The sequence below is a fragment of the Octopus sinensis genome, linkage group LG18 (assembly GCF_006345805.1).
Source record: "Octopus sinensis linkage group LG18, ASM634580v1, whole genome shotgun sequence".
NCBI classification, from domain to species: Eukaryota; Metazoa; Mollusca; class Cephalopoda; order Octopoda; family Octopodidae; genus Octopus; species Octopus sinensis.
Window position 1 is genome coordinate 13,359,158 of NC_043014.1, and position 26,543 is coordinate 13,385,700.

Here is a 26,543-nt window from a genome sequence, read left to right on the forward strand (position 1 = left end):
CAGTAAATGTGTCTAAGCCTACAGGAAGCGTCGATGCTTCCTAGGGCTAAATAGCGGTGGTGTGATTCCCTTTACGGGACTGTCACGTTGAGTTGACAGTATACAACCACTATGTCGTCCCACCACCGCTCATGTCTCTCTGAGACATTTAGAAATTCAATATTTCTAACAAATATTTAAAGTTGTTAAGAAAAAAAATAAGGATAAAGGAAGGGAGAGAGGGAAGAGTAGGAGGGAAATTTTGGTAAGATTGACACTAGCCAGAGGAAGATGTTTGTGAATATAGGCTGGGATCATTTACTATGTCAACTGTAAATAAATAAATACATATTGTGTAGAGAAAAATAGCTTGTTTTAAATCTCTGAGTGAAAGATATACAGTAACAGTACTGAATAGTAAAGTTTATCTTTTCCAGCTGGCTATCGACTGGGGCTAACTGTTTCCCGTGATCAGATAATTTTTTTGCACACTACTGGGAGTGTAAGCACACCAACACATGTTGTCAGCTGGTGGTGTGGGATAAACGCAAAGACACACACACACACACACACAGACACACACACACACAACAAAGACACACACACACACACACAAAGACACACACACACACACACACAAAAAGACACAAAGAAACGCACACACATAAACATGCAGTCACACATGTGCGTGCACACACACACACATATACTACGGGCTTCTTTCAGTTTCTGTCTACCAAATCCCCTCAAAAGGTTTGGATCAGCCTGTGGTCATAGAAGAAGACACTTGGCTAAGGTACTCTGCTGTGGGTCTGAACCTGGGACCATGAGGTTGGGAAGCAAACTTCTTACAGCATAGCCATGCCTCTGATTTCCACAGTAAAATGGTTAATATTATTCACCTATTTAAGGTGGCAAGCTGGCAGAATCGTTAGCACACTGGGCAAAAATGCTTAGCAGAATTTCAACCATCCTTGCATTCTGAGTTCAAATGCTGCTGAGGTCGACTTTGCCTTTCATCCTTTTGGGGTCAATAGATTAAGTACCATTTGATTACTGGGGGTCAATGTAACTTCTGACCTTGGGCTGAAGTTTGAATCAGTATTGCCAAATTAATATTGGTTTCAAATTTTTGTGCAAGGCCAGCAATTCCAGGAGGAGTTAGTCGATTACATCATCCCCCAGTACTCAACTGGTACTTATTCTATCAATCCCAAAAGGACAAAAAGCAAAGTCAGCCCTGGTGGCATTTGAACACAGAATGCAAAGACAGATGAAATTGTCACTGAGCATTTTGCTTGGCATGCTAGCAATTCTGCCAGCTTGCTACCTATCAGAAAGAAGCTGCTGCTGCTGCTGCTTCTTCTTCTTCTTCTTCTTCTTCTTCTTCTTCTTCTTCTTCTTCTTCTTCTTCTTCTTCTTCTTCTTCTCTTCTTCTTCTTCTTTTCTTCTCTTCCTCTCCTCTTTTCTCTCTTCTTCTTCCTCCTCTCTCCTCCCTCCTTCCCTCCTCCTCCTTCTCTCTCTACTCTCCTCCTCCTCCTCCTCCTCCTTCTATTCCCCCTCCTCCTCCTCCTCTTCTTCTTCTCCTCCTCCTCCTCCTCCTCCTTCTTCTCCCCCTCCCCCCTCCTTCTTCTTCTTCTCTACCTCCTCCTCCTCCTCCTCCTTCTATTCCCCCCTCCTCCTCCTCCTTCTTCTTCTTCTCCTCCTCCTCCTCCTCCTCCTTCTTCTCCTCCCCCTCCTCCTCCTCCTCCTTCTTCTTCTCCTCCTCCTCCTCCTTCTTCTTCTTCTCCTCCTCCTCCTCTTCTTCTTCTTCTTCTTCTTCTTCTTCTTCTTCTTCTTCTTCTGTGTCAGCGTTGTCATCGTCGTCATCATCATCATCATCATCATCATTTAATGTCTGCTTTCAATGCTGGTATGGGTTGGATGGTTTGACTAGAACTGGTTGGCCAGAGAGCGGCACCAGGTTCCAGTCTGATTTGGCATAGTTCCTACAGCTGGATGCCCTTCCTAACACCAACCACTCCAAGAGTGTGATGGGTGCTTTTTACGTGCCATTTACATGACCCGAACACTTACATTGTGTCAAATTAAAATTCTGTTTCCCATATCTAACCAGATTTTTCCATGTTTCATTTGCAGCGCGGGCAACTGTTATGAACATCTTTCGTATTCCACTGAATCTCATTGTGGTAACCATCTTACTATCTGTGAGTATCTTTTGTCTATTACTTGTTTCAATCATTGGACTGCAGTCATAAAGGGTTTTAGCCAAAGAAATTGGGCTCAGTGCTTATGTTCTTTTTGTTTGTTTCATGTTACTCCAGTCCACTCAGCTGGCAAAAATGAGTAACGCTGCGATGGACTGGCATCCCATCCAGCTAGGGAACGCATATGCCATGGAAACCGGGAAACCGGGCCCATCAGCCTGGCTAGGCTTTAAAAGGGTGAATTGGAGGCACGTGGCTTAGTGGTTAGGGTGTCAGCATCATGATTGTAAGATTGTGGTTTCGATTCCTGGACCAGGCGACGTGTTGTGTTCTTGAGCAAAACACTTCATTTCACGTTGCTCCAGTCCACTCAGCTGGCAAAAACGAGTAACACTGTGATGGATTGGCATTCCATCCAGCTGAGGAACACATACACCATGGAAACCAGGAAACCGGGCCCATGAGCCTGGCTAGGCTTTAAAGAGGCGCATTTATTTTTATTTATTTCAAGGTTTCCGTGATGTGATTTACTTATTTTTGGGAGGACACAGTAAGGGCTGAACCTGGCCTTTTTTAACATAAAATAGGTAGAATATTTTGGCTGGATATGTCCAGTTTTAATAGTAAAGGGGTAATACATCATCAGCAAAATTATTCTGATTCTATATTTGAAGAAGAAAAGGGGTTTTAATTTACTTATTATATCAATTGTACTAAATATAAACTTGTGTGTTTAATAATTGATAAATATCAGACTACCACAATATAATATGTAACATTCTTCTTTTTCTTCTTCTTCTTTTACAGAATCTATCTCATGATGTTATCTTCATCTCTTGTTCTGGTTCTCTAATACTGTCATCGATTTTCCAGCACTTCCTATTTAAGTAGGTGAATCCTTTACCAACAATCTAAAAGTTTTTATAATTTATTGCTGTTATTTTATATATTACTAGCAGTATCGCCCGGCGTTGCTCGGGTTTGTAAGGGAAATAACTATATAAGCATTTTTAGAGAGTTATAGCCAAACAATAGCAAAAAATGCATTAAAAATGGGAAAAAAATTATGGTAAATTTTTTTTAAATCGTTGACTCATCGTAGACATTTTTAGAGAGTTACTTCCCTTATATAATAGCGAAAAAAATGCATTAAAATGGAAAAAAATTATGGTAATTTTTTTTTTAAATCGTAGACTCATTGTAGATGCGCGCTAATACCCAGAAGGGCTCGATATGAATCACAACTATAAAATACCCGGTTTTGGTTAAACTGCACCGCAAAACGTGGGAGTAGTTAGGAATCTAAATCGTAGGAGACAGACACACAACTTGACTTTTATGTATAAAGATTTTGTTGACCACAGGTTTCAAAGAGGCCAATTACTGATTCACTGCATTGACAATGAGGAAAGTAACAAATGAGCATCTGTGCAACTCGTACAGAGCAAATATTTGAAGCATTTTTTTTTTTGGGAAGTACTGTTTCTTATATACACAGGTCCAGGGCAAGGCTGTTTATAGAAGACCAGCAGTCACCCATGCATACCGGCCTCCGCTCTCCATGCCTCTGATGTTATCCAACAGAAAGGCAAAGGCTGATACAGCTTGGCACCAGTGATGTTGCAACTCATTTCTACAACTGAGTCAGCTAGAGCAACATGAAATAAAGTGTCTTGCTCAAGAACACAATGCACAAGCGAATCCGGGAATTGAACTCACTACCTCATGATTGTGAGCCTCACACTCTAACCACGGAGCCATGCGCCTTCATGAGCACATTTATAATGATCTGGATTTAATTTATACTTTGCCTTTGATTTTTGGTGTATGTGTGTGTGTGTGAGAGTGTGTGTGTGAGTGTGAGTGAATGAGATTATTCAGTTTTATTTCAAGATTTCTTGCCAAAAGTGAAAGAACCAGTTTCTAACTAGGATCCAAGACTCTTTTATTAGAATTTCAATGTCTACTGTAAATCCTTGAGTATAGCCCACCCTTGAGCATGATAATACGCAGGGGATTTTTAAGGGGGGGGGGTACCTCTGAAAAACCTAAACCTTGTGCATAATATGCACCCCTTCTCTAACTTGAGTAAAGAGGTCTATATAACGTCCTTGGTTTGTAAAAATGTATACGGTAACGTCCTTTATTATTATTGTATATATAACATAATGCAAACGTGTAGCTTTTTTGTGCATTTTGTTTGCAGAAAATAAAGAAATAACAGTAATAACATTTAATAAATGTTGCTTACTGCAAGTTATGGATGATCCTTTTATGACTTCATTGCTTTCAGGCTTAGCTTAAGGTATTTTCGCGCCTCACATCACAAAATGCATCTGAATGAACATTGCCGGACAGCAAATAGAGACTCGGACATTGCTTAGAAAATAATTTTCATTTTTAACCTCGTATATAGTATGCACTAGGGATTTTGACCTTTAAATTTTGGGAAAAAAGTGCGTATTATACTCAAGGATTTACAGTGCTGGGTATTTTTGCATGTATGTATATTTGTAGTATTTGGAGGCAGTTATGTATATATGTATGTATCTTGTCTGGGTGGGCTCTGTCTACCTTACACCAAACAGCACATCCTTGCTCAATCACCTAAACCAACTGACATCATTCTGATATTTTGGGGATTAAGGTCCTAAATTTTGAGAGCAAAATATGAAACTGCTACATTCATGCTTTTTCCAAGGACATTAGCCACATAAGCAAAGCAAACTTGCCTCCGTCAAGAATTGGAATCAGAATGAACTACCTTTTCCAAAAGCAGTATGGTGGCTTGCTCTCATTTTTGTTGTGTTATGGTATCATATGTGATAGTATGAAGGCACATGACTTGGTGGTTAGAGTATTCAGCTCATGATAGTAAGGCCATGAGTTCGATTCCTGTCAGTGTGTTGTGTCCTTGAGCAAGACACTTCATTTCACATCGTTCCATTCTACTCAGCTGGCAAAAATGAATGGCACCTATAGTTCAAAGAGCCAACTTTGTCACATTCTGTGCACGCTGAATCTCTCCAAGAACTATGTTAAGGGTACACATGTCTGTGGAATACCCAGACACTTACACATTGATTTCACAAGCTCACTGATTTCATATTGATTTCCATTGATCAGATCAGGAACCTTTGTTGTCATAACCAATGAAATGCCATATGTGATAGGAAGTATTCATAAAGTGACTGTTATAATGTTGTAATCATGAACTTTTTCACTGACACTTGTTCTACATGCATATTCTAAATCTATTTCAGTTTGTGCCAAGAAAACTTGGATTCATCTCCCTCTTTAAACAAACAACAAACAATTTAAGTAACTCAAAAGACAGCAGTCAGTTTTATGCATCAAAGAAATATATCTTCAATTTTTTAATATGGAAGACAATGCTTATTATCTCCAAAAAAACAAAAAAGGAAAAAAGCTGGGTAACTAAGTGTAGACCAATGTATTATTACAAATCTTAAATGAATGTAAATGTAAATGGTATTGTATATTTTAAAGGTGAAATCTTTTCTTTTCATAATAATTCATTCTGCCTTCTATTCCATGATGTGTTATACAGACAAACCACACCAATTTAATGTTTTTGATACTGCTAATCCTAAACCGCCCTTTGTTCTATGTATGATAAACTTCTTGTTTTAAAGTAATCTAAAATAAAACCTCCCATGAAAATTTTATATTAATTTATCACAAAATGTGAGTGCCAAGTAGTGTTTAGGCATTCTATATGGTAACTGCAGTGAATTTGCCTTTTAGCAGTTGAAATATGTCACAAACATATTAATTTGTGTTTCAAACACCAGCTCAATAAGGACAAAATTATTTTACTAAATTTTCCACTATTTTCAAAATTAAGTGAAACAAATGCAGTGCATTTCAATAAAAATATCGTAACAAAATGGTTGATAGCTATGAATTCATCTAACCCTTTTGTCCACAAATACATCGCTAAATCATTTTGTTATCTCGCACAGTTTCCAAAACACTGATCTAAGTGTTTTGCCTCATTTATCAGAGATTAGTATAAACAAGACAACTTTTTTAATTCACCAGCGCAGTTAGTCTGACTAATTATCAGTGATCAGATTTCTACCTATGCAAATTTAAATTCAATTTGATTAATTTTCAACCAAGAGCTAGATATAAACTTGACATCACTGGATGTCAATTGACAAGATGAATGGTCAATGTTTTGTACCCTATTGCTAGCAATGTGCCTTGTCTGTTTCTCTGACTATGACTGTCTCAAGGCCTAGGACCCATAGAGCCTGTTAACTAGTTTCCATGACATGTAAGTGACCAAGGTCACAATACCCCACTTCCTTCAGCTGGACGCCAGTCCATCACAGATTTACTCATTTACAGCCGAGTGGTCCAGTCCACTCAGCTGTAAATGAAGTATTTTGCTCAAAAAGACAACACATAGCCTAGTCTTAGAATTGAAACCACAATCATGCAGTTATGACCACTGGGCCACACATTTTCAATGTCTGTATCTATGACACTTTAATTCTTACTGGCCCAGCCATTTAGATGTGGAAAATATTAAGCCAATGAAAGACATAATATAGAATATATTTATAATGATCGGATCTTTTACCTGTTGCTATGCTATCAGTAAAATTATTTGTTAATCATGCATATACCTTCTTTTAATAGCAGACTGTTATATAGTGAAAGTCTTGTTACTGTGATGACAACAGTCTACTTCTCTAGCTTTCACACACACACACACACACACACACAGACACACACTCATTCTCTCTCCTGCTCTCTCTTTCTTTCTTTCTCTCTTTCTCTCTTTCTTTCTCTCTCTCTCTCTCCTACTCTCTCTTTCTTTCTCTCTCTCTCTCTCTCTCTCTCTCTTTCCTGCTCTCTCCAGGGATACAGGCATCCAGCAACAGGACCTCCGTAATGCTATGATGGACCGTGAAGTCTGGTGTAGCATGGTAAATTCCATTGTCTCGACCACGGTTGAAGAATGATGATGATGATCTCCTGCTCTCTCTTTCTTTCTCTCTCTCTTTCCTGCTCTTTCTTTCTTTCTCTCTCCCCCCTCTCTCTCTTTCTCACTCTACCTATCTCTCTCAACTATGACAACAAGAACCTGCTTTTTCTTGAAACAAACTTTTATTATATCTTTCACACACACACACACTTTCTCTTTCTCTCACTTGATTCCTCTCTCTTGACGACAACAACAACAACAACAATCTATCATTATAGTGAAAGTCTATATGTTGAATGACATACAGAAATACATGCACACACACACGCACAGCCAAAAGCGATAACTATTTACATTGTTATATTGTGAAAATCTTTTCTTTTTTTGAAGCTGTGTTGTGTTGCATTGTCTGTATGTTGAAAGACACACACACAGACACACACACCCAAACAACCAAAAAAATAACTATTTACATTGTCATATAATGAAAAATTTTTGGGCTTTTGAAGCTGTATTGTGTTGACAGACTTGCACTTAACATTTCTGCATTTTTTTAATCAAAACTTGTTAATTACTATGGTGACAACACTGCTTATCTATCTATCTTTTTGTATATCTGTCTTTCTATCTATCTATCTATCCATTTATCTATCTTTCACACACTCTCTCTCTCTCTCACACACACACACATACACACACTGTATTTCTCAACAACTTTTTCTTCTAAAAATGCATTGTGATGTATATTTTGATTCCTCCTCCTCTTTCACTCCCTCCAATAAACAGACAGACAGACAGAAACCTGCTTCTCTTTTATAATATAAGATTTTTCAGAATTGTGCGTGCCTGTCTGTTGACCAGAAACTGTACATTGAAACTGAATCAATTACATTGTGCAAAATCCATTTTAACCATTTAAAACACACTAAGCTATTATATTCAATTTTTAATTTATCTTCTGATGTTAAAAAGTTTCAACACATACCCACAACCCAGTCACTAGCATCTCCATCATCAAAATTTTTAGTGCACTACAATGACATAGTGCTGATGACTACATCACAGTATTACAATGAAAATCTGACACCTCACAAAGTAAATGAAAAGTGAACAGCTTTTGTTTAGTTCTGTCATGATCTAATTGCTTTATAAAAATGTTGTATTCTATATTAAACATAGAATCAGAATACACATATTCTCTATTTGCCATGAACAAGTTAGTTTGACTGTGATATATCTGGTGCAAAAGAGCTTCAAGAAATGTTGCTCAGAATACAAAGAACTATTTTGGAACAGAAACAAACACAGCATTTTGCTAAGAGTGAACCTGCTGGTGGGCAGGAAAGTGCATATGTGTACAAAAAAATGTGTGCACATGCAAGTGAGTCTGCCTGTATACACAAAAGTGTACAAAAAAATGTGTGCACATGCAAGTGAGTCTGCCTGTATACACAAAAGTGTACAAAGGATGTGTAGACGTGCAAGTGAATCCCCAAGTGAAATATATGCATGTGTTATATGTGTATACAATGTAACATTCCAATTGAAGGTAAGTTTGTTTTGGAGAACAATTTATATGATTTGGTGGAGGAGTTATATTCTGTTGCAAAACCATATCTCAAAAGGGCTGTGAAATTGTACGTTGTTGACTGTAAGTCGGAGACTGTATGAGGTATGTCTCCTGATTGGTTAGGAAGAATTCATGGAATTAATCCAGATGCAAGTTAAATTTATCAGTGTAAGTTTGCATTGTTTGCATACAAGGGGGTTCTGAAAAATTCCTGGCTTTGGGTAAAAGAAAATACATGAGAATCATTTAATTATGATTTTATTCAACATAGGCGCAGGAGTTAAATGTTATAGTATCACAATAAGGTGCACAAGTGTTACATCTAATGTCACAAGAAGTTACACAGGAGTGGCTGTGTGGTAAGTAGCTTGCTTACCAACCACATGGTTCCGGGTTCAATCCCACTGTGTGGCATCTTGGGCAAGTGTCTTCTACTATAGCCTCGGACCGACCAAAGCCTTGTGAGTGGATTTGGTAGACGGAAACTGAAAGAAGCCCATCGTATATATGTATGTGTGTGTCCCCCCAACCACATGGTTCTGGGTTCAGTCCCACTGCATGGCACCTTGGACAAGTGTCTTCTACTATAGTCTCGGGCTGACCAAAGCCTTATGAGTGGATTTGGTAGACGGAAACTGAAAGAAGCCCGTCATATATATGTATATATATATATATATATATATGCGTGTATGTGTTTGTGCGTCTGTGTTTGTTCCCCTAGCATTGCTTGACAACCAATGCTGGTGTGTTTATGTCGCCATTACTTAGCGGTTCGGCAAAAGAGACCGATAGAATAAGTACTGGGCTTACAAAAGAATAAGTCCCGGGGTCGAGTTGCTCGATTAAAGGCGGTGCTCTAGCATGGCCGCAGTCAAATGACTGAAACAAGTAAAAGAGTAAAGAGAGTATATTCCCCTGTCAGATTCATGCACTTATTGCAGTGGTCTTCAGTTTTTTAAAGCCTTGTAAAAGAACTCGGAGAGTTGGGCATCCAACCAGGCCTTTTGTGATACCCTCAAAGCCAGGAACCTTTCAGCACTTCCTTGTACCATGAATGTAGTTTATTTTTTTAACTAGTAAGATTCTCTACAGAGGTAAATAGGCTAGAAAAGCTGTTGTAAAAAGTGTGTATTTTGTATATTTGATATCCTACAACTGTATTTCCCAATCACATTTTGGCACAAAACCTATTATTATATGATTTTACATCAATCACGTAACTCATTTGTATATTTTACAGACAACCCCATTACCTTCATTTCAATAAGGAATTAAATTAGACAAAACCCGTTTTAGAGAATTTATTTATATGAAAAGAAACATATAATGATTTATTTTGAAAACTGTGAATAATGAATAACATTTGTTTTATAAAATATATTTTTATTAAATTTTATTAAGTCACCTCACAGAACTTCAGAAATTTTTTTTCATAAAACGTTTGGCTTCTTCGGAATCCACTTTGGGAAATCCTGTCTTACAACAAAATTCCAAGGCCACAAACTTATTGTGGGAGGGTAAAACCAATTGAATTTCTTCTAATAATTACTGGTACTTTTTTTATAAGGACAATTATGTAACATACCATAGAATTTATGGTTCAATAAAGTCTGTGTAAGAAACTTATTTCTGTGTTTTAAAATAATTTCATGGTATACAACCCTAAAAAGGGAACGTGACTTTTTCTGCTCTGGTACAGTTAACACCAAATTGGTTGTGACCTAAGCAGGTGGAGGGATTGCGGGTTCGAATCTTGATCAATTTGTTCTTCAACTTGTTTCTTCTCTCTAAGATTTATACCCGCAAAATTGCTTTAAAACTTGTTTAAGAACAAAGTTAAAAATGTTTTTCTATATCCTTTATATTTTTATCTTTTATTTCTTTCTGTCACTGAGCTTCAGCCATGCTGGAGCACCATCTTGAAGAGCTTTAGTGAAACAAATTGAACCCAGGTTTTAAAGTCTGGTACTTATTCTATCAGTCTCTTTTGCTGAACTGCTAAGTTGCAGGGATGTAAACGAACCAACACCAATTGTCAAACAGTGAGGAGACAAACACAAAGACACACGCACACACATATATGTGTATGACAGCCTTCTTTCAGTTTATTATTTCTTTATTGCCCACAAGGGGCTAAACATAGAGGGGACAAACAAGGACAGACAAAGGGATTAAGGCAATTACATCAACCCCAGTGCGTAACTGGTGCTTAATTTATCGACCCTGAAAGGATGAAAGGCAAAGTCAACGTCAGTGGAATTTGAACTCAGAACATAGTGATGGGCGAAATACTGCTAAGCATTTCGCCTGGCATGCTAACGTTTCTGCCAGCTCGCCTTCTTTCAGTTTCTGTCTATCAAAACGATTCACAAGGCTTTGATCAGCTCAGGGCTATTGTAGAAAAACACTTGCTCAACGTGCCACACAGTGGGACAGAACTGAGAACCATGTGGTTGAAAAGTAAACTTCTTATCACACAGCCATGCCTACACCTTGCAAACTTCTTAACACACTACAGTGCCTACACCTTACTGTACTTATATTTTAACCTTGAAAGTTTTCAGCTGGATTTGAACCAAGAACACAGGTAAACAAAACTGAATCCTATAAAAAAAAAACTGTAGTATTCTACCATTTCTACCACTTTGTACTATTTTACAAGTCAAAGAAAATGCTTGTTTTCTCAGAATTGTTTTCTTGTTAATCATGGTGTTCTTTGACCACTGTCCCAACATACATATGTTGGCTTGGCTACCTTTCTTATTCTTCTCAGTTTTGTCCCCCAGTTAATCCTGGTACCATCAGAAAACATCACTCCCCAGCAAAGTGTCCTACCCTATTGAAACGTAATAATATTCCTCTCCTCTTCTTCATGTTTATACTCACAAATTACCACCACAAAACATCACTAGTTTTCTCAGATCCTACGGTTTACTTTATTAAACCTGTTGTTGGCCTGCGAAGGGGCTGATTTCAAAGTCTCTTGTGGACATAGAGACAATAGCAAGGTTCCCTTAAAATTGAATTGCTGTTACATCTATTGTGTCACAAGTTACATGATTGATACATCCCCAAATTAATAGAAGTTACACAATATGTTACATCCAGAGCCACTGTAAATTAGATATTACATTTTACAGTATCAGCATAAGTTACGCAGTAGTAGATACATCTATAGTATCACAAGATGATACATAGGTATACATCTATAATGTCACAAGAAGTTACAGGATTGTTTCATCTACTATGCTCTCTCTTTTACTCTTTTACTTGTTTCAGTCATTTGACTGCAGCCATGCTGGAGCACTGCCTTTAATCGAGCAACTCGACCCCAGGATGGACACAGTCAAATGACTGAAACAAGTAAAAGAATAAAAGAAAAAAAAAGAATCTAGGAAGGTGGACTGATGGAATCATAATAGCATCAGACAGAATGCCTAGTAATTTTTAGTCTAGCTCTGGCGTTCTGAGTTCAAATCTTACTGTGGCAGACTTAATCCCTGCCCAGTTTAACACCACCATTTTGGTTCTTGGTTTTAGTTGAGAGTCCATTCTATTGCAACCATTCACATCAAGCTTCTAATTTGAAAATATTCCCCCCTTCCTATCAATATCTGAAGCCCTGGAAAGGAACATGGGCACTGCCCTTCCCTCTGATTTAGTAATAAAAAAAATAAAAAGACAGGCATGATTATTACAACTCTCCTTACTCCATCCATCTACCCATTTTCTCAGCCCACTTTTTCCGGGAGGGTCACGGGGACTCTACAGTCCTCAGGCATCTCCTACATAGGGTCCTACCATGAGCATCAGCCAATACACTTTCTGGCTGGATTCCCAAGCATGACCAACAGAGACTACGAATATTATCCAACCATTTCATTCTTGATCCACCTCTAGGTCTCCCACAAGTTGGCCCTGCTTGAAGAATCCATCTTGTGATCCCATCCTGTGACATTCTAATTTAATGTCTGTAGTACCAGAACTATGATCTCTCAATGCAAGGAAGTTACAGCTTTATCTCAAGAGACCCCTGATCTCCAAGCTATGCATTCTGTCTTTAATGAGTTAATCAGGTCCTTTTATGCTTCCTAAAAGAAAAAAGGCTTTGGCTTTATGCTTAAGCAAGTAAGGATCAGGAATCATTCCCGAGTCCTCTTTCCTTGAGGTCTTATATAAGAATCAATGAAAGCTGCATCTCAAAGATAAAACTAAACCTACTCTTTCTATAAGTCGTGCAGCTCTTTAGATATTAAAGAGAGTTAGAACTGAGCAGGGTGCAATATTTGTAACAGCATGCCTTTAAAAGGAAGAAGGAAGAAAAAAAGAGAAACTGTTTCAATAAATATCATGCTCGTTTATTTTCGGGAGATAGATTATAAGTAATTGTATTGTCACAGTTTCTGTTACATATATCTTGATGACAGCGGCAACAGACATTGTAAGATACGATAGGGGAAGAAGAGATCAATACTCTATACATACACGCATGCACACACACACACACACACACACACGAATGTCAATTAACCCTTTTAGTATTCAGATTATTCTGTCGAATGTAATGCTTATTTATTGATACTGTTTCAAATTAATCATACATTATCTCGTAGCTTCAAGTGTTTGATGATGTACTTGCTTATTTTTAGAATGACATTGTAGGACGGGTGTGAGAGACCAGATCTGGCCACTTTGAGTGTAAATAGATAGAATATTTGAGCCAGATGTGGCCTGTTTAAATGCTGAATGGTTAAAGGGTAGCTAATGCAATGTATTTCAATGTTTCTTTGCAAATTGGGGTTTCAAACTTATACAAAGATGTTTAGCATTTTCATGAAGGCATTAAACAAACTCAGAACAACCAAAGGGACAAAAAAAGAGAAGAGGATAAATACTGAAACATGAAAACAAGAGGGACTTATACAGCAGTTAAGGTCTGAGTCCTAGTGGTTAGGATGTTGCATTCAGATTGCAAGGTCATGGTTTCAATTCCGGGACCAGGTGGTGCATTGTGTTGTTGAACAAAGCACTTCATTTCACATTGCTCCAGTCTGCTCAGCTGTAAATGTGTAAACCCTGTGACAGACTGGCATCCTGTTCTTTGAGAATGTAGTGATCTCAGTCACTTACAAGCCTTTGAAATTGGGCTCAAGACAGTAATATCCAGGGGTTGATGACAAGGATGATTAAATAGAGTATAGAAATCAATATGAATCAATGAAAATTGTCAAAACTAGGGTCAAAGGTCAAAGACAAAAATAAAATTGCTCCAATTTTTCTTATTTCTTTATTGCCCACAAGGGGCTAAACATAAGGGGGACAACAAGGAGATTAAGTCGATTACATCGACCCTGTGCATAACTGGTACTTAATTTATCGACCCTGAAAGGATGAAAGGCAAAGTCGACCTCAACAGAATTTGAACTCAGAACGTAAAGACAGACAAAATACTGCTAAGCATTTCACCCAGCGTGCTAATGTTTCTGCTAGCTTGCCGCTCCAATTCTTTCTGATTATTGACAAATGATGGATGGATAGGTAGAAGTGTTTGTGTACTAGCTTAGATGCTTGAAGCTTTGATAGATGTAGTGTACATTATACACACACACACACACACATCTTGTGTGACATTAGTGTATACATAAACTGGGTAGTAGTCAGTTATTTAATTTATTAAAAATATATTGATTATACCTTTCATCTAAACACACATTACACACAGAAACATGTATGTACACATGTAAGAATGTGTGTTGTATATATATTTTGATTATATTGCTCAAATCAAATTTAATGGTATAGCCAATGGCTGTGTAATTTATTGTTGCCATAAGAAAGGTACTGTATTGTTTGTTATTAGCAAAGCAATATGAATCTGTAAAGTGTTGTTGGCATAGCAATATAGCTATGTAGCTTTTGTTTGCATAGCAACAGCACTGTGTAGTTCATTGTTGGCATAGCAACGTTACTGTGCAGTGTTCTGTGTGGTTTGTTGTTGGCATAACAACAGTGTTGTATAGTGTATTGTTAGCCAGAGAAAATAGATTATGTACTTTGTTGCTGGTATTGCAACATGGTTCTGTAGTTTATTGTTAGCTGTAGCAAAAGGGCCGTAGTGTTTGTTTTAGGTCTTAGTAGCATGACTGTTGTTTGTTGCGGACCATAACAACAGAAATAAGTATTTTGTTATTTTATAGATTAGTTTATGGAAGTTGGTGCTATTCATTGCTCTCTCTCTCTCTCTCTCTCTCTGCCATTTGCCAGCCTCGTCTGGCACCTGTGCCAGTGGCACGTAAAAAGCACCCACTACACTCACAGAGTGGTTGGCGTTAGGAAGGGCATCCAGCCGTAGAAACATTGCCAGATCAGACTGGGCCTGGTGCAGCCTTCTGGCTTCCCAGACCCCAGTTGAACCGTCCAACCCATGCTAGCATGGAAAGCAGACGCTAAATGATGATGATGATGATGATATATATATATATATATATATATATATATATATATATATATATATATATATTTATTTTATAGAAGGAGCTTCTACAGGACTAGAACTGTTTCATTCAAATGAAATCATCAGGAATCATCAGGAAGTGCTTCCTGATGATTTCATTTGAATGAAACAGTTCTAGTCCTGTAGAAGCTCCTTCTATAAAATAAATTAATTTACTCTGCCATGTATTGAGTACCTTATTTACTGTGGTTAACCCCGACTCAACCCGGGACCTACATATATATATATATATCGTGAAGTATATTACACTTTTTTGATATCAGTGACTTTTCGTCACTGGAAAAGGATATATATTTGCAAAGAAACGCCTAATTTTCATCGACAACCGGTGATTGTCACACGCTGATGATGGGTCAATACCCAGAAACTTGACTCCATGTGTATCATACAGGTTGAAGATGGGAAGGATGGCTTCCCTTTGCAAATACTGAAAGAGCACAGAAAGTGTGTCAATAGCCAGCTGGATGAGGTGTTCTCCTGGGGCTACAAGCTACAGTAGTCTCCACCCTTAAGGGTTAGCCACATTCAAGTAGTAAAATATACTTCATGATGTCATGCAGCTGCTGTTTATACCTTGCTCAGTGATATATACATATACATTATATATATATATATATATATATATATATATGCCAGCGCCGCTCCGACTGGCTTCTGTGCCGGTTGCACATAAAAAGCACCATCTGAACGTTGCCAGCGCCGCCTTGGCTGGCTTCCGTGCCGCTGGCATGTTAAAAGCTCCAACCGATCGTGGCCGATGCCGGACCCCCTCTGGCACCTGTGCAGGTGGCACGTAAAAAGCACCCACTACACTCGCGGAGTGGTTGGCGTTAGGAAGGGCATCCAGCCGTAGAAACTCTGCCAGATCAGATTGGAGCCTGGAGCAGCCCCTGGCTTCCCAGACCCCGGCCGAACCGTCCAGCCTGTGCTAGCGCGGAAAACGGACGTTAAACGATGATGATGATGATGATGATATATATATATATATAGATAGATAGATAAATAGAGCAAGAGAGAGAGAGAGCGTAGAATTACAGACTGTTTAGGTATATATATCGATGTATGTATGTATATGCATGCGTGTATATACATACATATGGAATTACACTGACAACCTGAACTCATAATGGTTTGGTCCCATTTGACAATAAATACCCCACGATGTTACCTCTCACTGTGCAAGCAGTAAAACTGCTGGAAATTCAAAAGAACTTGCTATACATCAAAGACATGTAGAGCAAGAACAGATAGATTGACATGTCATGAAGCCTTGCTTTATCTTTATTTCATTATGTCTATTCATTTTTTAGGGTAAAAGAAAAAAAAAAAAACTTGTGTTCTGAGAGTGCTGTGGTACTCAAAAGGCAGAAATTGATGTTTCGTCAGGTGGTGAAGTACCACCAGTGCTTATCAGGGCCGCTCACCAAAACTCCTACTTAACATTATGAGCTTTACTCTTTTACTCTTTTACTTGTTTCAGTCATTTGACTGCGGCCATGCTGGAGCACCGCCTTTAGTCAAGCAAATCGACCCCGGGACTTATAATGATATATAATGAAATTATTGTATACAGTGCTCAGGTGCACCACAACTTGTCAGAAAGTGCATATAAAGTACATGCAGTAATGTAGAAATGTCTGGAAAGTGAACATGCTTGTGTGTGTATGGAGGGGAGAAAATCAAGTGTAGTGTTGGCAAATCTCAGGAAGCATGGAAGTCTTGAAGGATGCAGTGCTCCGACAACTAACAACCGATGCTGGCAGTTTGTTCCACGCTTCAGCAACTCTCAGCGTGAAAAACCTTATTCTTTGTAAGCCCAGTACTTATTCTATCGGTCTTTTTTGCTGAACCGCTAAGTGACAGGGACGTAAATACCAGCATCGGTTGCCAAGCAATGCTAGAGGGACAAACACACACACATACATATATATACATATATACATATATACGACAGGCTTCTTTCAGTTTCTGTCTACCAAATCCACTCACAAGGCATTGGTCGGCCCAGGGCTATAGCAGAAGACACTTGCCCAAGATGCCATGCAGTGGGACTGAACCCGGAACCATGTGGTTAGTTAGCAAGCTACTTACCACACAGCCACTCCTGCTTTGTGGAATTGGATGTTGTGACTCTTGGTCACATGTTTCTATCATCCTCAATGCTCATTATTGCTACACCATTCGTCCTTTCTCTTGATCCGCATGTAATGGCTTGCTTTTTCGGTGGCTTCCAGCCATTTCCTAGCAACCTCTTTTCTTCTCCATCACAACTGTTCAAGACTCTTGAGCATCGAGTGAACCCTGGTCCCAACAAATCCCCTAATGCTTATCTCTACAGGAAAGCATATTGTCTCCCATCCATTGTAGTCACAGAGTTCAACCAACTTCATGAAGACAAAAATCTGTAATAGTGCCTTTACTATCAATTAGGTTATGAACTTCATTGCACCAACATTTTACCAAACTGGTTCCATTGTTATAGAGTTCTATGTGGTTCCTAAATTTTTAAACTAGCGGTATTGCCCGGCGTTGCTCGGGTTTGTTTCAACTCTTTAGAATTGGAATTTTTGAAAAGTAAAAATTTTGCATTATGTAGCTTGTTATTCTCTTTATGTGAACATTTTTCTGGTTGAAATACACCGAAAAATGGCGACACAGCAGTCAAAAAATTGTAAAAAAAATAGGATGTTCATAGAAAAAAAGCTCCTTTTTGATGTAAATAATTTTTGGCTTAACATGGTCCGATTTGAATTTTATCTTCTAGGGAATGAAGAGCAAGCCTTCTTCTATCATACTCTCAATTTTGGTCAACTTGCACCGCAGGGTCTCAGAGGAGATAGTGTTAGTTGAAGGCTACCAAACTGCCACACAGACAACTTCAGCTTTATATATATATATATATATATATAGAGAGAGAGAGAGAGAGAGAGAGAGATAAGGCAAAAACATTTTTTACAAAGCTATTAAGTGCAGGTCAAACATGTTCTCTCCCTCTCTCTCTCTACTAGCCTAAACACAGTCCTGGAGTGAGTATGGAGACTGTCTGTGTTACACCCAGTAATGAATGAATGAATACACTTAATAAAGCACAAAGACAATACAACTGCTGTATACATTAATATAAAAGCAAACAGATATCTTATTTCTTTACTACCCACAAGGGGCTAAACATAGAGGGGACAAACAAGGACAGACAAAGGGATTAAGTCGATTAGATCGACCCGTGCATAACTGGTACTTAATTTATCAACTCTGAAAGGATGAAAGGCAAAGTCGACCTCGGCGGAATTTGAACTCAGAATGTAGCGGCAGACAAAATACCTATTTCTTTACTACCCACAAGGGGCTAAACATAGAGGGGACAAACAAGGACAGACAAAGGGATTAAGTCGATTAGATCGACCCCAGTGCATAACTGGTACTTAATTTATCGACCCTGAAAGGATGAAAGGCAAAGTGACCTGGCAGAATTTGAACTCAGAACATAACGAGAGACAAAATACCACTAGGCATTTCGCCTAGCGAGCTAACATTTCTGCCAGCTTGCCACCTCACCGACAGATATCTGTCAGTTTTGACAATGACTGTTCAGTCATTCCATAAACTGAAATTATCTGCTCACTGAATTAGCAAGCAAGGTACAGCTGTGTGGTGAAGGAGCTTACTTGTCAACCATGTGGTCTTAGGATCAGTCCCACTGCACAGCACCTTGAATGACTGTCTTCTATTATAGCCCAGGGCCTACCAAAGACTTGAGAAAGGACTCAGTAGATGCAAACTAAAAGCCTGTCATATACATACATACGCTCACAAAAATATACATAATCCTGTGAGGTAAACCCAGGATTTACCCTTCAGATCAATTACAGTAGGATTGTTCCCCATAATTAATCCTAGGTGTTACTTACAACTTGATGTGGTTAGCCTGAATCCAGATTATAACTGAGTGCTTGTACAATATCCACCTGCATAATTTGTCCCTGTATACTCATTGTGTGTGTGTAACAAGATCTCACTAAACTAGAAACCCTAAAATAAATATAACCCTAACTATAAGTAGAATCTTAATGAAGAACAATCATGCAACATCAATGTGTTATAATACAAACAATTAAGCCACCACACACCAAGAAAGAAACATACATACATACATACATACATACATATATACATATATATATATATATATATAAAATATTAGAAAAAACCCACCTTTTCTCAATTCAAAATGAATAATTAAATTACACCATCTAGAAAATTACATTTTCTAGATGGTGTAATTCAATTATTCATTTTGAATTGATAAAAGGTGGTTTTTTTCTAATATTTTTTATATATATATTATATTGTGTGGAATTTGATTTAGTATTTCTAAATTGAATTCTTTTTCCTTGTAAGTTTGGATTTTATTCCCTCAAATATTAATTAAATATATATATATACAAATTGTAGATGTGTTACCAGTGCCGGTGGCATGTCGAAACTCTACTTGTGAAGACCCGTTGAGGCAAGTGAGGATCAGAATGGAAATCGATCAATGGAAATTGCAGATGTGTTACCAGTGCCGGTGGCATGTCAGAGAACCTTCCATTTCGCGACCGTTGCCAGCACCGCCCCGTTTCGTGTCCGTTGCCAGCCTCGCCTGGCCCTTGTGCCGGTGGCACATAAGAAGCACCATCCGTTCGTGGCCGTTTGCCAGCTCTGTCTGGCACCTGTGCGGGTGGCACGTAAAAAGCACCCACTACACTCACGGAGTGGTTGGCGTTAGGAAGGGCATCCAGCCGTAGAAACACTGCCAGATTTGACTGGGCCTGATGAAGCCTTCTGGCTTCACAGACCCCAGTAGAACCGTCCAACCCATGCTAGCATGGAAAACGGACGCTAAACGATGATGATGATGATGATGATGAAATTGAGATAGGGGTTGCAAATTCAACCCTCCATGGGATAACATATATCCAATATACTGCTAGTGAAGTACCCAACAAAGTTAATACATAAATGTTAAGAATTGCGATGCAATTAATTCATTTACTGTATTACATGGGCAAAGGTAAAATGTTTTACCATGAATTAATAATACAAAATTAGAAAATGGAGAAATACATCCAAATCATTAATCAACTACCAGATAATACCCAATCACATACTTTACTGAACCACTACATAAGAACATTAAGGTTAAACATAAAAATATATAACAAAACAGCGTACATGAATGAGTAATACAATACAATAGGTACAAACATTATAAGAGGATATAAATAAATAAATATAAATATACACTATTATATTTATATCTATTTATATTTATTTATTTATATCCTCTTATAATGTTTGTACCTATTGTATTGTATTACTCATTCATGTACGCTGTTTTGTTATATATTTTTATGTTTAACCTTAATGTTCTTATGTAGTGGTTCAATAAAGTATGTGATTGGGTATTATCTGGTAGTTGATTAATGATTTGGATGTATTTCTCCATTTTCTTGTTTTGTATATATATATATATATATATATATAATTTCAAATTAATAATAAAAGGGGAAAATTAATCAATTAAATTAATTAATTAATCAATCAATTAATTAATAATTTTACTAAGTAGATTGGTATGTTAAAATAACCTTTATAGGTAAAATTATACAAATATTATATAATTAGGTGTCGGCTAATTGCTTCACCACATACCGAATTTAGAAACAGGAGTTAAAAATTCCTTTTCTACTACTGTTTTTCTCTTTGCCTATGTAAAAAAGTGTGTTACTGTTGTGGAGATTCTTACAGTAGTAAAAAAGGAATTTTTAACTCCTATTTCTAAATATATATATATATATATGCGTACCTGTGCTAACATTTATTGGATGGCCGTTGACTCTCAAGAGGTCCTCCGCCCTTTGATGGGTTTTCTTTTTCATCCCGCAGGGTGTCCAATAAACACCCTCCTCACCAAGCAAGCTTGGTGGGGTTGCCGGTTTAGTCGCCAACAACCCGACTATGCAACAGGATCCTGAAGATATCTTGTCTATTGAGGCGATGGTGCACAAGCACCGGTTGCATTGGACTGGACACCTTATTAGAATGGAGGATAGAAGGATTCCTAAGCAGATGCTCTATGGAGAACTTGTGAATGGAAGGAGACTCCGGCAGAAACCAAGGCTGCGATTTAAGGACTGTGTCAAGTCCACATTAAAGGCCTGTGATATGCAGGACACTGACTGGGCGAACAATGCCTGTCATCGCCACAGATGGAGGAAGCAGGGTAAGGAGGGGATCGACACTTTTGAGAAGGCACGTATCCAGCATGAAGAACTTAAGCGAGTTGTGCGAAAGCGCACAGCTCGTATAGTGAATGAGGAAAGCTTGGTCTGCAATGTTTGCAGTCGTGTATGCTTGTCAAGAGCAGGGCTCATTAGCCACCAACGGAGCCGCAAATGCAAAATATAAGTTTGTCCTAGAGCGCACAATGTTCCTGAAGGTCGGCAATGGTCTTCCTCGGTCACGAGTGGACGGCCATCATATATATATGAATGGTGGTGCCCCGGCAAGGCCACAGCTTGTGAGCTGAAACTAGATAAAATATAAAAATATGTATATATCAAAATTGAACCAAATTCGATGACTGGCACCTATGGCAGTGGAGCGCTAACAGCTCCATCCGAGTGGGATCACTGCCAGAGCAACCGTCTGGCTTCCATGCCGGTGGCATGTAAAAAGCACCATTTGAGCATGATTGTTACCAGAGTCGCCTTACTGGCACTTGTGCCAGTGGCACATGAACAAAACATTCGAGTGAGGTCATTCCCAGTGCCACTGGACTGACTCCTGTGCAAGTGGCATGTAAAAAACACCATTTCGAGCATGACTGTTGCCAATACTGCCAGACTGGCCCTTGTGCTGGTGGCACGTAAAAGCACCCACTACACTCACGGAGTGGTTGGCATTAGGAAGGGCACCCAGCTGTAGAAACTCTGCCAGATCAGATTGGAGCCTGGCGCAGCCATCTGGTTTGCCAGTCCTCAGTCAAATCGTCCAACCCATGCCAGCATGGAAAGCGGACGTTAAACAATGATGATGATGATGATATATGTATATATATATATATATATATGTGCACAGATGTGTGTGTGTACTCTTGTCATTACATCATCATGCCATGATTGTAAATGAACATCACCATCATATAAGCAGTGTAGTTTGCTTCTAGTCTTGCATGAAAGAATGTCTGGTCATAGGGAAATATTACTTTATGTGGAAAAAGTTGAGGTTGGCAACAGGAAGGACATCAAGTTGTAGAAAATCTGCTTCAACAAATTTCATCCGATCCATGCAAGCATGGAAAAGTGGACATTCAATGATGATAACGATGGCGACGTGTATACTCTTAATGAAAATCTCATGCATAACCAGCATGACAGTATGAGATAACAGCGGGCCTTTAAATAAACTTACAATCCGTCTCACAGGTTTCTATACAAACCAGGAGCTAAACAGCAAACACGATAAGGAGACATCTTCACGAACCAGTGGAAGAATTCCCAATATTACCAACAATAGTCAAAGAAAAGGTGGCGAGCTGGCAGAAACGTTAGCAAGCCGGGCGAAATGCTTTGTGGTATTTCGTCCCCCACTGCGTTCTGAGTTCAAATTCCGCCGAGGTCGACTTTGCCTTTCATCCTTTCGGGGTCGATAAATTAAGTACCAGTTACGCACTGGGGTCGATGTAATCGACTTAATCCCTTTGTCTGTCCTTGTTTGTCCCCTCTATGTTTAGCCCCTTGTGGGCAATAAAGAAATAAGAAAAGGGGGAAAAAAATACTTCATAGATATTGACAAAAAATTCTCAAGTTAAAATTTATTCAAAACATCCAACATTATAAACATCAGAAACACTTTTTAGTTTCACCAAATAATCTTACATCATATATACTCTTGTACATAAAAATTCACACAATAACCTTCTCTCTAGCTCTCACACACACACACACACATATATACTGCCCGTTATAGTAATCTGGTTACAGTGAAATAAATTGTTTATGAATATGATACTTCTCGCACAGCGAAAAGACAATGAATTCATTAAAAACCAATTGCAAAGCCCACTTAGTCTGTAGAAACAGCTTAATTGGAAGGATATAGGATAGGCTTGCTTCGGCACTGGTAAAACACTTCCAGGTAATGTCCATGAGTTCAGGCCTTCACATACACAATATAACAGACTCCGTGGCATGGGTGCCTGTCGTCGGATGAGGTTCGATATCGACTTCGCTTGCCTCAACCGATCTTTGTGTGTCCAAGGGAGGAAAGGCACGCATAAGTGGGCTGGACTCACTTGTCCTGCCTGGTCTTCTCACGCACAGCATATTTCCAAAGGTCTTGGTCGCTGGTCATTTCCTCAGTGAGGCCTAAAGTTCGAAGGTCGTGCTTCAACACCTCGTCCCAGGTTTTCCTGGGTCTACCTCTTCCACAGGTTCCCTAAACTGCTAGGGATTGGCATTTTTTCACACACCTATCTTCATCCATTCTCGCCACATGACCATACCAACGCAATCGTCTCTCTTGCACACCACAACTGATGCTTCTTAGGTCCAACATTTCTCTCAAGGTACTAACACTCTGTCGAGTATGCACACTGACATTACACATCCATCGGAGCATACTGGCTTCATTCCTCGCGAGCTTACGTATGTCCTCAGCAGTCACGGCCCATGTTTCACTGCCATGTAGCATGGCTGTTCATACACATGCATCATACAGTCTGCCTTTTACTTTGAGCGAGAGGCCTTTAGTCACCAGCAGAGGTAAGAGCTCCCTAAACTTTGCCCAGGCTATTCTTATTCTAGCAGTTACACTTTCAGCGCACCCACCCCCACTACTGACTTGGTCACCTAGATAACGGAAGCTATCAACTACTTCTAGTTTTTCCCCCTGGAAAGTGACGGAAGTTGTTTTCTGCAGATTTTCAGAGTTTATTGCTCCTGAGCATCTGCCACATACAAAAACTATCTTCCCAGTTAGCCTTCCTTTGACATTGCTGCACCTCTTATGTGTCCATAGCTTACACTGGGTACATCTTATAGAGTTTCTACCTACACCTTTTCTACAGATCGAGCAGGGCCATCTTCCTGAAGACATTTGTGGTTTGTCTACCTTCCTACTTATTAGTGCTTTGGTTTTAGCGAGGTTGACTCTAAGGCCCCTCGAATTTAAACCTTCCTTCCACACCTGGAACTTCTCCTCCAGTTCTGATAGTGACTCAGCAATTAGAGCAAGGTCGTCAGCATATAGGAGCTCCCAGGGGCAACCTGTCTTGAATTCTTCCGTAATTGCTTGGAGGACTATGATAAATAGGAGGGGGCTGAGGACTGAACCTTGGTGGACCCCAACCTCTTTGAATTCTGTGTACATGTTACCAACCCTAACCTTACTTACGGCATCCCTGTACATCCTTGCACAGCCCTCACCAGCCATTCATCTATCCCTAGTTTCCTCATTGACCACCAGATAAGGGATCAGGGGACCCTGTCAAAGGCTTTCTCCATGTCAACGAAAGCCAGGTACAGAGGCTTATCTTTGGTTAGGTATTTCTCCTGCAGCTGTCTCACCAGAAATATGGCATCAGTGGTGCTTTTCCCTGGCATGAAACCAAACTGCATCTCATCCAAGTTGACTCTCTCCCTAATCAGTTGGGCTATGACCCTCTCTGTAACCTTCATTACCTGATCCAACAGCTTGATACCTCTATAATTATTTGTATCTAGGGCGTCTCCTTTACCTTTGTAGCAGTTGACTAGTATGCTGCTACACCAGTCATTGGGTATGACTCCTTCGTGTATCACCTGGTTAACTATACGGGTGACTAGGTTATAGCCGACACTACCAGATATTTTGAGCATCTCTGCAGTAATTCCTGATGGGCCTGGGGCTTTCCCTGTCTTCATGCTTCTAATTGCCTTAACTACCAAAGAATTGTCAACTCGGATGGACGGTCCCTGTTGGGTTGACATTCGGCAGACTCTCTTTATCCCATTCATTTTCTCTATTCAGCAACCTTTCATAGTGGCATCTCCAAACCTCTCTCTTTGCATCCTCATTTAGTGCAAGTGAACCATCATCCATGCGGACACATTTCTCTCCTACCACATCATGATTCTCTCTCACACACTGTCTTGCAACACGAAATACCTCAAGTCTTTCATCCTCACGGCGCAGAACATTGGCAAATTTTTTCTTATCCGCTTCCCCTCTGGCTAAATATACCCGTCTCCTAGCTTCCCTTCTGGCTGTCTGATACAATTCCCTGCTACCACCGTTCTTCCAGTCCCTCCAAGCCTTTTTCCTTTGTCTAATAGCCCTGTCAACCACATTGTTCCACCACCACATTACTCTGGGTCGAGATGGGACTTTGCTCCATCCACAGATCTGGTCAGTGGCTGTCAGCAGATTGTCTCGTAGAAATCTCCAGTTGTCTTCCACATTAAGTGAAGCTATATCCCCTTCTATTTCGTCAAAGGCTTCAAGTAGTATGTCTCTAAATCTCTGTCCATTTGCAGGATCTTTAAGCTTCCAGACACTTCTCCTCCAAGCTGGTCTTCTTCTGGGCAACCATTTAGCTCTGATCCTGAAGTCGCTAACTACTAATCTATGTTGAGGAGTACATTCTTCGCCTGGAAAGGTTTTGGCATTTATAAGCAGCCCTCTTTCCCTCCTTCTGGCAGGATGTAGTCAATCTGGCTAGTGTGTCTGCCAGAACGGTAGGTGACTAGGTGAGAGGTGGGTTTCCTGAAGTTGGTATTGCAAACCATAAGGTCATTTGCATCGCAGAACTCCAGCAGCCTGGTTCCCTCCTCATTTCGAGAGCCAAAACCATAGCCTCCATGAATGCCATGGAAGCCCCCGACATGCCGTCCAACATGTCCATTGAAATCACCTGCCACAAAGAGGTCACTGTCATTTGTCAACGAGGTAGTCCGCAATAGGGTGTCGTAGAATTGGTCTTTCTGTCCTTCTGGTAGCCCTGGTTGAGGGGCATATGCCGAGATGATGGTAGCTGACCTATGGTGAAGCACAATCTAATCTTAAGTACTCTGTCACTTACTCTGACTACCTCGATTACCTTATCTACCCATTTCTCCGCAAGAAGTATACCCATGCCCCCGACCCCATCAGTGTTCCCTGCCCAGAAAATCTTGTACCTGTGTTCCTTGCCTGTGAGGAGCCTAGCGGAACCTCCTCTCCACCTTACTTCCTGGATGCAGCATAAATCCACACGTCTCCGTTCAAGCAGCTCAACAATCTCCCCAGACC

General features: G+C 39.5%; 1 protein-coding gene and 1 long non-coding RNA gene across 2 annotated transcripts in view; one reads left to right on the top strand and one right to left on the bottom strand.

The window, feature by feature from the left end:
• LOC115221784 (molybdate-anion transporter) overlaps positions 1 to 5,592 on the top strand; it is a 52,264-nt gene extending 46,672 nt beyond the window's left edge. Inside the window, exons 11-13 of the mRNA XM_029792012.2 lie at positions 2,119 to 2,186; positions 2,994 to 3,073; positions 5,450 to 5,592. Coding sequence (XP_029647872.1) covers positions 2,119 to 2,186; positions 2,994 to 3,073; positions 5,450 to 5,507 — 206 coding nt within the window. The 3' untranslated portion in view covers positions 5,508 to 5,592. The remainder of the gene's footprint in view (positions 1 to 2,118; positions 2,187 to 2,993; positions 3,074 to 5,449) is intronic.
• On the bottom strand, positions 5,133 to 20,613 carry LOC118766878. The gene is made up of 3 exons (XR_005002789.1): positions 20,603 to 20,613; positions 17,612 to 17,614; positions 5,133 to 5,279 (listed from the first exon to the last, which is right to left on the bottom strand). It is a non-coding gene; the product is annotated as an uncharacterized LOC118766878 (long non-coding RNA).
• Positions 20,614 to 26,543: the final 5,930 nt, after the last annotated feature.